Raw genomic sequence first — 14,465 nt, forward strand, 5'->3', positions numbered from 1 at the left:
GCTGCAGTCCATGTTGGGCAAAACATGGAAGCCTACGGTAAATTTTATTTTACTTAGTTTTTCTAATAAGCTTGTGTGGAACGTGTCTGCATATGCACACACCCAATGTAGGTCTCCATTTTGGAGTATAAACAAGGCTTAAATGCCAACGTAAAAATGTGTTATTTAATGCATTATTCATCATAGTGGGGTCAGCTAATAATAAAAAAAAATATTAGTACAGGTACTCCTCACTTAACGACCGAGTTCCGTTCCTACGACTAGGTCGTTAAGTGAATTGGTAGATAAGCGAGGAGCTGCCCCCTTACCAATATTTCAGTCTTGGAGATTGCGAACGCTAGTGTAGTGAATACTGACCGTACTGACCGACTGTACGAGATTGACACTGAGAAAGGGTGATGCGAGATGAGACGCCGTGCTGCCGTTTCCACGACCAAAGTTCTCGTACAGCGTACAATACTGACTGGTTGGAGAGCTGGTTGTAAGGCCAAACGGTCGTTAAACAGGTAGGTTGTTAAGTGAGGAGTACCTGTAGTCATAATAAAAATAATAATTATAATAATAATAATAATAAATATAGCTGCAGGCAGTAATACAGGTTCCAGTTTAGTTGTGTAAGATATGACTTACAGTTCTCCGGATTCTGTGCAACGTAGCACAAATTAAAATCCTTCGATTTTTACGACCACTCAGACACGAACCGTGGATTTATATGCCATTGGTTCACGATGTTACAAAGTGGCTGTGTTCAATATAACGTCAATGTTCTTCAATTTTTGGTGAGTTTAAAAAATATTTCCTGATACAAATGATTGGCCTGATACAGTAGATTTGTCTGAATCAAACTTGGACGACAACACGTATGAAACGTTCCCATTTGTTGTTTGGGGAAAAAACTGGGAAACATTTTGCTTCATTGATTTCATCTGCCAATAAATTACAGGGTTGTTCCCTTCTGCTAGTGCTACAGACAAAATGTCGTCAAACTGCTGATCTAATACTTCCTGTACAATATCAACTGGTTGGAAACGTGTCAAACATACCATGTTATTGTTTATCCGTTAATGTTTCATCAATATTTTCATCTTCTGAAGTTAAATCTGCATTTTCAATATTATCAATGCACATCAATTCATTATTGTTATTTGTGTTTTTTGGATCTTTCATTTTGGAAAGAGGATTATTCCATTCATTGATAAATTCTACATCCTTATACCACGTGTTTCGTATTCTTAATATCAATATTTATATCAATATTTATAATGGCCTTTGTAAGTTAATTTCCACACAGACCATAAGGTCATTACCATAATATCTTGGACGTACATTTGTATCATTGGTGATATTTGAAGGTACACATGTGACTCGTCCATGAAAGCCATTTTGTGCACCTGAATTTTCATGAATGGCATATTGCTTGCAATTACGTGCTGTTCCACTGAGTTTAAGCATTTTATTTCTGGTGGAATAGGATCTAAAGTCTAATTGTTCACAGTACTTTCCTCAGAAATAATTTTCCTGTGGAGTGTGAAACAAATCTATAGTCGACCAGAAAGTTCAATTTGGAAAATACAATTGTCTTTACAAATTTTTGTGCAAACATGTTTCTGTTATACAATTAATAGTGATTAAAGCAATTATTTTTCCTTTTTTGAAATATTATTCTCTTAGACATTTAATGACTTGTTTAAAAAGTTGTCGATGGCAGACTGCACATACATATTCTGGACCAGTACTTATCGTTTCTCTAACAGAGGTAATTATTTCCTTTTAAAAATGTTTTGATTATTGTAGCTTGAATTGTAGCTTGAATGTTATTCTCCCTTGTAAGTCGCTTTGGATAAAAGCGTCTGCTAAATGACTAAATGTAAATGTAAATGATTGTGTTGTGTTCATTCATTTCATAATTATTTTTTCTTTGTTCTTTCCTACATGGCCAGTATTGATCATGATACACATATTTGTCTTTTTTATATTTCAGTCCTTTTTTTGTAATTCTGTTCAGTATTGTGGTAAACAACATTGTAACGTCTTTCATGCGTTTTTAAATGTTTCAACTATATTGGTATCATATTTAAATTTTTAAAATTTTTATATATTTTCTTTATATTATTATTATTATTTTTTCAACTTTAAACCAAACCTTGTCATTGTTATAACCTACCTTGTTGTGTAAGAAAGTACATGTGCAGTCTTAGTGACGGCAGGTGACGTTTGGTCTCGTGCCCATCAATTATGATGTATTTATGCAGGTTTACATATTTAAAGAGATTTATGAAGGCAGTCAAACATACGTTAGTGGTGACTTCTATCCTTGTAATACATTTTCAATAAGTTACGTTTTCATGAAATATGAAAAAACTTTGTGGTATTTCTGTGGGTAATAACCATATCACAGCTTCTGTTTTCCGATGCCTTCCTGGATCTTGAACGCATCACTTACTCACACAGTCGAGTGGACTCGATGTGGTCACTAATTTTTGTGGACAAATGTTTTTTTGTATGTTTTCATGAATCCGGGAAAGTAATGGGGACCAAAGAGATAAAATATCAATCAAACAGATCCACAATTTGGTTGGTTTTTCATTAATTTCTGCTCCGTATGTGGATCAATTTGGAAGAAAGTTGAACCATGAGATGTTTGTGACGTTCTAGTTCAAACAAGATGTAAACCGTGTTCATAACTTCTACCATTGTTTTTTAGATAGTTTCAGCCTGAAAATTTCAGAGTTTTTCAAAGCAATTTTAATATTGGCACATCCCCCTGTACTCTCAAAGATTGGATGGAGCTGAGAGCCTTCTTTAACTTGATGTATCTTACCAACTTCTTCCCTGCTTTATCTTCCATTATTTTGCCTATCACGAAACAAGAACAATTCCACCCTTTGGTCACGATTGTTTTTAATTCAAATTTGAATCTGGTTAGGGCAGACATATTTTGTTCAAAACTATTCTCAGTAACATCGATTTTTTTCTCCAAATTGAGTTGCCTGGCAATGTTTTTTTCTCCATTTAAATGAGGCATGTTGTATTATATCACCTCTGGTAAAAGCCTTTAGCTTGCAAAACTATACAGGCAGGAGGCAATGAGGGCAAGTTGGTGTCTTCATAAAGGTTCATCTATGCCTTCGGAGATTCTCTGAATCACAGATCCTTTCTCTAGCTCAGGGACCTTGCTGTTCTACTGATACTGTAGCCAACATGGGGGGGCTACTGGGGCAGTTTTGAATAGTTTTAGTTGATACTATATAGTCAACATTAAAATGTGTGTATACTACAGGAATTATACAAAACATTTTTTTAAATAAAATATATTAGTTATTCAAAATATGTCAAATACACCAAAACCTGTGTGACTGTCAATTTTCCATTTCCGTTGAGGAAATGTAATGTTTTTGTATTTATAGTGATAAGCTGCATCACAGTGGTACTTTTTTAACATGAAGGATTCAGTGAGGTTGTGCTATGAACAGTTATAAATTACGGGAACCAACATGTTAAAAAGGCTTGATTGAAAAATATCAAACCTATCCTTTAATCCTTCAATGTCATGTCACATATGCAAAAGTGATGGTCCGGAGCAGTAGTAACCTGTGTGATGAAAAGATCCATCCAGGCCAGCAGATTAACCAAAACCAGACTGAGAACGAACAGGTCATTGACTTCTGGTTGGACTGAACGTAGAAAAGTATCCATGGCAGCCAGGGACAGGTACTCTCCAGTACTACAGGTAATGGAGAAAGAGAGGAAATTTGGGTAAAAGTGAAAAGTGAGGAGAGGGAAGAGCAGAGTGAAATACCCCTAAAAAATATATATATTTATAGCTCAAGATCAATGTGGCAGGTTCGCCACCGACACAGACGACGGGGGGTTGATACACAAGTTTATTGTAGAGATGAGGCTAGGTTGAATTCGCCAGAAGCAGATGGAACATGTCATGACAGGGCTCCTATGCTGAATGAGAGTGTGGATCGGGATTTTAAACCTGATGCTCGTTAGCTCAACCAAGGAGCATCAGGTGTGGCTACTCAAGCCATCCCATCCACCACAATCAAGATCAAGAGGTTATCCGTCCATCTGTCCGTCTATCTATCAATCTATCCATCTGTCACTTACAGAATATACATACTACATACTGGATTTACTTTAAAGATATTGAAAGTAAAATTGAAATAATTAAAGTCAACACAAAATATTAGTTTTGGTGTTGAGGGCTTTAAAGCAGCACTATGTAACTTTCAGTGTTTTGCTTGTTTTTATTGTTTGCTACTGTTCCCTTATTGAGTCTGTAAATATAAATTGTTCAATAAAAAAAAAGACATTGAGGAAGTGACATAGTGCTGTAATGCTGTATATGTCAGTGTAATATCAAAATGATACTGAAGCTGTTATTTTAAGATTTAAAAAAAGTTATATAGTGTTGCTTTAATGTCCAAGGGGTTCAGTTGAGTTCCTTTACAATAAAAAACAAATGGACCTGAATGTTTCTTAATATACAATAAAAATAATAAAATACATATAAAATGTCTACAAATTTAATCCACATAATCCAAATATATTTGTCCAGCCACATTGGTCAATGAACGATTACTTTGGGTCATACGTTCATTCATACATGCATCCAATACATGCATGATCCAGAAAACAAAAGATGTGATACTACACAAAAATGTGATACCAGCCTCCAACATGTCTGAAGATAAATGGTTGGCTATACAGTTATTGAAATAAGGTAGAGGAATAATTTCTTTGGTCAGTCCCCATGATGACAGTTTATTATGGATATGGATTGACCAAAGGCCAATCACATGCCGAAAGACATAAGAGAAGATAACATCATTGAAACCTTAGAAAAGTACACCAAAAGCTTCTGTTAAACTTTGAGAAAACGATGAAAAATATTAATCATTCTGGAAAGATTGGATCAGAAAGATTCCTATGATTATTCTAGTCCTACAGGATTTGAGGACTTTTGTACTGTAACTGCTCCTCCATATTTGCCTTCTTGGACATCAGAAAGGATAAATTTGTAATTATGATAAAGTTGTAATAGCTTCAAATGTTATAACAACATTCTATGCGAAACTGCTATGCTCTGTGAAAGTTATATTTATTAATAGAACCTAGGGCTGCACCCAACTCAGAATTGTGTCAGTCGAATCGGATTTGGCTGTTAAATACGAAGATTCGACTATTCTGCAGAGTCATTTCAGAAATGAATGACAGTTTTCAGAGTTCACGCGAACGCAGCATCGCTTCCTGGTTTAGAGTTCTTTCAACTGGAGAGCTGTGTCCGCGTTTAACTTAATATCAGAGAATGAGTCCATGATTCCCCTTATTCATAATTCCTCATTGAAATGTTACCCCTGAGCATTTTTGTAAGCTTATATCTGTTTTATGCTGTTATTGTAATACACACTGACAAAAAATACATTTAAAATACGACCCTACTTGAAGAATCTCAGTCGACTGATCTGTCTCCGACAGATGATTTAACTTGTTGACTTTCAGGGGGCCGCCCTAGTGATATCAATGTTGTATCATAATTTGTATTCAATGTATGTCTATATATATTAGGGGTCTCACGATTCCAATTCGAAATCGAAAATCTATAAAAATGATCAAAATCAGCGAACTTCGAAATCACAAGCAGGTTTGCGATTCTTCCCGTAACATAGTAAACAAATGCAGTGTGCGTTGGGGGGTGCCCCCAATGCACACTGCATTGGGGGCGTTAACAACTATGTTTGTTGACATAGTAAACAAACATAGTTGTTAACTCCCGGCTCCGAACCGACTTTCATGAAATCTGGTTTCGGAGTTGGGTGAGCTGTAGTCGGCTCCGGGAAGGGGACACACACTTCACAAGCCCACCAGCGGATGTCGAACCTCCAATATGGTGGACGCACAGATGCATAACCTAATAGTTGTCGGATGAGCTGTTCTTGTTTTAGTACATGATTTTTGGGTCATGATTTATGTAAATTATGCACTGGATAATTTTATATAGTGTGTGTTTAATGTGTGGATGCACTAATTGCCCTGTGAGTTTACACCTTCTGCAGGCTGGCTGAGGAACTAATGATACCCAAATAATATACCCAAACTAATTTAAGTTCAGGTGTGATGAAGTGCAGGTGTGGCTGTAATGGGGATAGTGCTGGGCGATTTTTTCGATTTAATTGATTAATTAGTATTTTATTTTCCTACGGTTTGTGAAATGGCTGAACTTAAAAAAAGTTCTTGACTCCGCAGATTTTTTTTCAGAAATATTTTTTTCTGTTAAATTATTCAGTAGATGCACAATGAATAACTTTATAGGCTACATTTTCCCTAAGAGAGACAGAGAGAAAGAGACGCACCTACAGTATGTGTGTGCATGGTTGCACTGAGCGTCCCTGTAACCATAGCAACTCACTCTCCCATTGCTGTCCCCGACACCGAAGAAGACACTTTTGCAGCTGCTGCTGCACTGACACTTTGATAGCAATACGTATTTCAATTAACAAGCTTCAATTGGTCAAAGTGCAGGACATTCCGTCTGGTTGCAGGACGAGGGACAATTGCTCAAAATGCGGGACTGTCCCAAACTATTTTTGAGCGATATGGACGATGATTGGGTGGAAAGTTACATAAAACAGCTCATGAAATTATTTAGACATAATATTAAATATATCAAAAACCACGTGGTACAAATAGTACGTGTACTTAATTATGCTGTTGTTAGATCCAACATGGGCGAGTCGGAATGACGGGGTTGCAAGACTTTTTGAATTATTTTTAGGGGTCGCCAGCAAAAAGTTATATAACCCCTGATCTAAGGGGCTCTGTACTTTCTCACTTTCTAGAAGACGCGGGTCCCGACAGACGTACCATAAAAATGTCCATGAACGTCAACTGCAGTGGAGCTAACTCCCCAAAGCTGAGTAATGAGTAACAAGTCTGGCCAAGAAATATCTCTCCATTTCTGCAACAAGCACCACTTCGGAGAGGCTTTTCAGTACGGGGGGTTAACATGCCAAAGAGCTTGCCTCAAGCCATGCCTGCCTGCCCTGCCTACCAGGGGCAAAAGTGGGGTGTCAAACATGTTTTAACATCGTTATACGCCAGCAGTCTTCTCGTAATTTAGCTACTGGGGGTGCACAAGCCAGTGTATCATCAGGGCCGGTCCCAAACCCGGATGAATAGAAAGAGTTGTCAGGATGGGCATCTGGCGTAAAAACCATGCGGATAAAAAATCTGATTTCCATACCGGATCGGTCGAGGCCTGGGTTATCAACGACCGCCACTAGTGCCGTGAGCCAACAGGGTGCCAGTGGAAATTGTGCTACTGTCGGCCGCAGAAGAAGAAGAAGAAGAAGAAGAAGAAGAAGAAGAAGAAAAAGAAGAAGAGGGGGAGGGCGTGTCCGGAGACAGCAGGAGAGGGAGAAGGGTAGGAGAGTAGAGAGTAGGAACTTTGAACGTTGGCGCTATGAAGGGTAAAGAGAGAGAATTGGCTGACATGATGGAGAGAAGGAAGGTCGATGTACTATGTGTACACGAGACTGGGTGGAAGGGGAGTAAGGCCAGGACTATCGGAGCTGGGTACAAACGGTTCTATCATGGAGTGGATGGCAGGAGAAATGGGGTAGGGATAGTCTTGAAGGAAGAATATGTCAAGAGTGTTTTGGAGGTGACGTGAGTGTCGGACAGAGTGATGAGCATGAAGATGGAAATTGATGGGGTGATAATGAATGTGGGTCAGTGCGTATGCTCCCCAAGGTAGTGAGATGGAAGAGAAAGAAGAATTATTTAGTGAGTTGGATGTAGTGGTGGAGAGCGTCCCCAGGGGAGAGAGAATGGTCGTTTGAGCAGATCTCAATGGGCATGGCGAAGGGATCAGAGATAAAGGTGATGAGAAGGTGATGGGTAGGTATGGTGTCAAGGAGAGGAATGTGGACGGACAAATGGTGGTGGATTTCGCCAAAAGGAATGGAATTGGTTGTTGTGAATACGTATTTCAAGAACAGGGAAGAACACAGGGTGACATACAAGAGTGGAGGAAGGTGCACACAGGTTGACTACATCTTATGCAGGAGGCGCATTCTGAAAAAGATTAGTGACTGCAAAGTGGTGGTAGGGGAGTGTGTTGCTAGGCAGCATCGGATGGTGGTCTGTAGGATGACCCTGGAGGCCAAGAAGAGGAAGGGAGTAAATGTAGAGCCAAAGACAACATGGTGGAAGTTGAATAAGGAGGGGTGTTGCATGCAATTTAGGGAAGAAGTAAAGCTGGTGAGGGAGATGGCCAAGAAGGTACTCTGTGTATCATGCAGGAATAGGAAGGAAGACAAGGACCCTTGGTGGTGGAATGAGGAAGTACAGGTTGGCGAAGAAGAAATGGGATAGAGAGATGGAGAAAGTAGACAGGAGTACAAGCTGATGCGGCGCAAGGTGAAGAGTGAAGTGGCAAAGGCAAAGGAAAAGGCGTATGACGAGTTGTATGAGAGGTTGGACAGTAAGGAAGGAGAAAAGGACTTGTACCGATTGGCAAGACAAAGGGACCAAGCTGGGAAGGATGTACAGCAGGTTAGGGTGATGAAGGATAATGATGGGAATGTGCTGACTAGTGAGGAGAGTGTGTTGAGAAGGTGGAAGGAGTACTTTGAGGAGTTGATGAATGAAGAAAATGAGAGGGAGAGAAGAGTGGATGATGTGGGGATAGTGGATCAAGAAGTGCAGCAAATTTGCAAGGATGAGGTGAGAACAGCATTAACGAAGATGAAGAGTGGAAAGGCAGTTGGCCCAGATGACATACCTGGGGAAGCATGGAAATGTTTAGGGGAGATGACCGTGGCGTTCCTAACAAGACACCATCCTGGGAAGGGAGAGGATGACGGAGGAGTGGAGAAGAAGTGTACTGGTACCCATCTTCAAGGATAAGGGAGACATACAGAGCTGTAGTAACTACAGGGGAATAAAGCTGATTAGCCAAAGCATGAAGCTATGGGAAAGGGTAGTGGAGGATAGGTTAAGAGGAGAGGTGGGGATCAGCGAGCAGCAGTATGGTTTCAGCAAGGAAAGAGTTCTACAGATGATGGAAAAGTACAGGGAAGGCCAGAGGGAGTTGCACTGTGTCTTTGTGGATTTAGAGAAAGCATACGATAGGGTGCCGAGAGAGGAAGTGTGGTATTGCATGAGGAAGTCAGGGGTGGCAGAGAAGTACGTAAGAGTGGTACAGGATATGTATGAGGGCAGTCAGACAGTAGTAAGGTGTGCAGTAGGCGTGACGAAGGCATTCAAAGTGGAGGTGGGATTGCATCAAAGATCAGCTCTGAGCCCTTTCTTGTTTGCAATGGTGATGGACAGGATAACAGATTAAATCAGGCAGGAGTCTCCGTTGACTGATGTTTGCGGATGACATTGTGATTTGTAGTGAGAGTAGGGAGCAGGTTGAGGAGAGCCTGGAGAATTGGAGGCATGCATTACAGAGAAGAGGAATGAAAGTCAGCAGGAGTAAGACAGAATACATGTGCCTGAATAGGAGGGAAGACGGCGAAAAGCTGAGAATGCAAGGACTGGAGGTGGAGAAGAAGGATGAGTTCAAGTACTTGGGGTCAACCATCCAAAGCAGCGGAGAATGCGGGAAAGAAGTGAAGAATAGAGTACATGCAGGGTGGAGTGGGTGGAGAAGAGTGTCCGGAGTGATCTCTGAAAGGGTTCCAGCAAGAGTGAAGGGGAAGGTCTATAGGACGGTCTGAGACCAGCTATGTTGTACAGATTTAGAGGCGGTGGCACTGACAAAAAGGCAGGTGGCTGAACTGGAGGTGGCAGAGTTGAGGATGTTAAGATTTTCATTGGGAGTGACAAGGATGGACAGGATTAAGAATGAGTACATTAGAGGGACAGCTCAGGTTGGACAGTTTGGTGAAAAAGTGTGAGAGGCAAGATTGAGATGGTTTGGACGTGTGTAGGAGAGCTGAGAGTTACATTGGGAGAAGGATGCTGAGGATGGAGCTGCCAGGCAAGAGGAAAAGAGGAAGGCCAAAGAGAAGGTTTATGGATGTGGTGAGGGAGGACATGCAGGCGGTTGGTGTAAGGGAGGAAGATACATAGAACAGAAGGTATTGGAGGCACATGATCTGCTGGGGCGACCCCCAACGGGAGCAGCCGAAAGAAGAAGATATGCCAGCAGTCTTCCTGCACAGACTTCAGCTGCAGAGCAGACTCACTGAACACTACAAGAATGAGTCCTTTGCGAACGTGAGAATCACCGGATATCGTTACCGATTCGGTGAACGAATCAGTGTAGAATGTCTGGAGTGAACTGAATCAAAAGATTTGTGTCCCTGAAGGGATTCAGACTGCCCACCACTACAGGCTTGTCTTTCTCGCCAAAAAGCTGGAGACAACTTCCGAGAAAGTCAAAGGGAAGTTATTTTGTTTGAGAGTGTTTTTTTATTATTCATTTTATTATCATTATTTGTTGTGTATCATGAATTATTATATTACATTTTTTATTTTACAAGTGTTTTTCAGGAATGGCTTACAAGAGATTTTTTTTCAATTTAATTAAAAAACATCATGGTGCTGTTTATTTTTTTATTCTTGAACAACTGATTTGTTCACATGCCGCCTACCCTAGACTACTTAATATTCTCATTTATTTTTATTAAGTTAATAAATAAAATGTGTATTTAAATTTTGCCTTGCTATTTTTTGTTTGTTTACAGATAAACAGGAAAGAATTGAGGTTCAAATCGAAAATTGTCCACTGGTTTGTAAAAGAATCATGAATTTATTTTTCGGCCAAATCGCCCAGCCCATTATGGGGGCAGACAGTCTTTTGACCACACACACAGCTTTTTGTTTGTGAAGGCTTTTGTTTATGCTATATAAGTACTTTATCTTTCTATATTTTGTGATACCACAGATGCTCGATCAGACTCTGATCTGGGGAATTTTGAGGCCAAGTCAACACCTTGAACTCTTTGTCATGTTCCTCTAACCATTCCTGAATAATTTTTGCAGTGCGGCAGGGCTCATTATCCTGCCTCCACCACTATGCCACTTCCACCAGATAATACCGTTGCCATGAAGAGGTGTATTTGGTCCGCAACAATGTTTAGGTAGGTGGTACGTATCAAAGTAACATCCACATGAATGCCAGGACCCAAGGACTCCCAGCAGAACATTGTCCAAAGCATCACACTGCCTCCGCCAGCTTGCCTTCTTCCCATAGCGCATCCTGGTGCCATCTTTTCCCCAGGTGAATGACGCACACGCACCTGGCCATCCACATGATGTCAAAGAAAATATGATTCATCCGCCCAGGCCACCATCTTCCATTGCTCCATGGTCCAGTTGTGACGCTCACGTGCCCATTCAGTGGTGCTTTCAGTGGTGGACATGGGTCAGCATGGGCACTCTGACCAGTCTGTGGCTACGCAGCTCCGTACACAGCAAGCTGTGTTGCACTGTGTGTTCTGACAACTTTCTATAATTGCCAGCATTAACTTTTTCAGCAATTTGTGCTACAGTAGTTCTTCTGTGGGAAAGGACCAGACAGCTAGCCTTCAATGAGCCTTGGGCGCCCATGACCCTGTCGTCAGTTTCATCGGTTGTCCTTACTTGGACCACTTTTGGATGGTACAAACCATTGCATACCGGGAACACCCCACAAGACCTGTTGTTTTGGAGGTACTCTGGCCCAGTCATCGAGTCATCACCATTTGGCCATTGTCAAAGTCGCTCAGATCCTCATACTTGCCCATTTTTCCTGCTTCCAACACATCAACTTCAACAGGACTGTTCACTTGCTGCCTAATATATCCCACCCCTTGACAGGTGCCACTGTAACGAGATGATCAATGTAATTCACTTCACCTGTGAATGGTTTTAATGTTGTGGCTGATAGGTGTGTATATATACAGTGTGTGTGTGTATATATATATATTTTAGATTAGATTCAACTTTATTGTCACTAGCAGAGTACAGGTACAGAACCAATGAAATGCAGTTGACGTCTAACCAGAAGTGCAAAAGAAGCATTTAAATACCAAAGTGCAATTTGAATACAGTGTTTCTATGCAGTTATGTAGGCAAAAGGGATGTATTATGTACAACAGTGTAAGGTTATAAATACAGGTTTGTCAGGAGTATAGGGAGATTATGTACAGAGAGTATAAATAGACATTTTATATAAATACTATATACTGTATATACATGTAGTATATCTATGTATATTGTGCAGGTTTTTGTCGGATTATGGAATATAAGAAAACAAGTTAAGTTAAAAAAAAGTATTGTGCAGTTTTTTAGGTGATAGCAGTGCAAGGGCAATTGATGAAACAGTGCAGTAGTGAGTGCAAACAGTTATATAGTGCAAGGCAGTAAATGTAAAAAGGTTGCATTGCATTGCAGAAAGTGAGATGCAACAGGTAAGCAGGTAACCATATAAAAGTCCAGTGTAGAGGGGGGGTGGGGTTTCATCCTCATCTCTGATCAGGCCTACCACAGTGGTGTCATCTGCGAACTTGATTATGGCATTGGAGCCATAAACAGGGGCGCAGTCATGAGTGAAGAGAGAGAAGAGCAGAGGGCTCAACACACAACCCTGCGGCACGCCATATATATATATATATATATATACGCGCACACACACATACACATATATATATATATATATATATATATATATATATATATATATATATATATACTGTTTATACACACACATACACCTACTGACTTGAACATGTGAGGCACTCTGCCAGGCCGAGCACATCTGGTACATACACCGGTAGCGGGGGGCCGAAACCCTCTAGAGAGAGAGGTTCAGGAGGAGCCGTGGACTGAGTGCTTGCTGAAGCCACAAGGTCCATGCAAGAGGCGCTGTAACCTCGGTCTACATTATATTTGCGTTTGTAACATAGACTGTTATTGTAACGTGACCGATAAGGTTCAAATTTGTCGGGTAAAATAAATTGTTGTCAGACACCGGACCGAGTTTTACAACAGTGCTGTAAAAGTGCAATTGCACTCAGAAATTGTGGAGGCACCAAATCCCAAATGTAAGATAGTTCTGCTTTTAGTACAGGAAATGTAAAGCTAACAGTGGTCACATCTACACCAGAGGTAATGGGTGAACAGACTTCACCCAGTAAATATTTGAGTTAAACTCTAATGGAAACGATTAAATGCAGGCAAGTTGATCTTGATCTAAGCTCTACCACAAGACAGAGTGGCAAACAATTACGTCTGGCTAAGAGAGTCACAGAGGAGTTCAAATATGTTTCTCTGCTAATACTGGGCCTCGTTGACAAACAGTGCACCACATACATAAACTGTCTGTACGTTCTAAGCAAAACTTTGAGGACTGCCTCAGTTTGCTTGTACGTCCGAGTCCTAGACTAGTGGTTCTCAAAGCTGAGTACTCTCTTCACTGACACTGGGAGAAAAAAAAGAAAGAAAATTAACATAAAAGATGTACTGTATGTGCATTGTACATGTTCTTTTTTTTCATTTTATATAACAAATATTAAAAAAAATAAATAAAAAAATTCCCCCCAATTTTCGGAGTACCCCCTGCAGTACCCCCAAGGGGACGAGTACCCCCGATTGAGATACAGTGTCCGAGAAAATGATATAGTCAAACTTTAACCAAATTTAATTGCCATATTAGAACCACAATGAGTAAAAAGTGTAAATATTCAATATTATCCAATACAAAATATAAAAATTTTTAATACTTAGAGCTTATAATAATCTGACACCTATTATTTTTCTTCATCGTGTCTACCGAGGCGCCCACAAAATTCTAGGACCATCAATTAACTCAGTTGTATGTGCAGTTGGTTAACTTACACATGCAGCATATAAAATTATCCACATTGATTTCCAAGCGCCTATGACAATGGCATTATGGTGGATGGGATGGCGTGAGCAGCCAAACCTGACGCTCGTTGGTTGGGCTAACAAGCGGCAAGTTTAAACACCCCATCCACACACTGACTCAGGGAGGAGCCCTGTCATGACATGTTCCATCTGCTCCTGGCTAATTCCACCGAGCCTCTTCTCTAAAATAAACCGGCATTAACAACCTCCCGTCGTCGGTGTCTCTGTGCCGGAGGGCCCTGAAAACGCCACTTGTGTGGTGGCGAAACTGCTACAGTGGCACGGGGGGATAAGCAGTGCAGCAACCACCACAGGTAACTGCTAGCAGCTAGCTTCTCCACCCAGCAGGCATCGCCGGGACTATCTAGCAGCCCAGCAGCCAGACCAACCCTCACTTGACTGGCAGCAACAGCACCTGGGGGGTCCGGTGGAGGACTGGGGGAGAAGCAGCCAGCAACCACCATAGGTAGCCGCTGGCGGCTAGCTTCTCTGCCCTCCAGCCATCGCCGGGACCACCCAGCAGCCAGGCCACCCCTCCAAGCAGCCCCCGCAGCAGCCAGGTCTGGCCATGCCGTCACCAGCCAGCTCAGCAG

At 41.0% G+C, this 14,465-nt stretch overlaps 1 protein-coding gene across 1 annotated transcript in view; it reads right to left on the reverse strand.

Moving 5' to 3' along the window:
- rnf103 (ring finger protein 103) overlaps nt 1-14,465 on the reverse strand; it is a 44,673-nt gene that overhangs the window by 5,027 nt on the left and 25,181 nt on the right. Inside the window, exon 5 of the mRNA XM_080007704.1 lies at nt 3,592-3,724. Coding sequence (XP_079863830.1) covers nt 3,592-3,724 — 133 coding nt within the window. The remainder of the gene's footprint in view (nt 1-3,591; nt 3,725-14,465) is intronic.

The sequence above is a fragment of the Zeus faber genome (assembly GCF_960531495.2).
Source record: "Zeus faber genome assembly, chromosome: 10".
Taxonomy (NCBI): domain Eukaryota; kingdom Metazoa; phylum Chordata; class Actinopteri; order Zeiformes; family Zeidae; genus Zeus; species Zeus faber.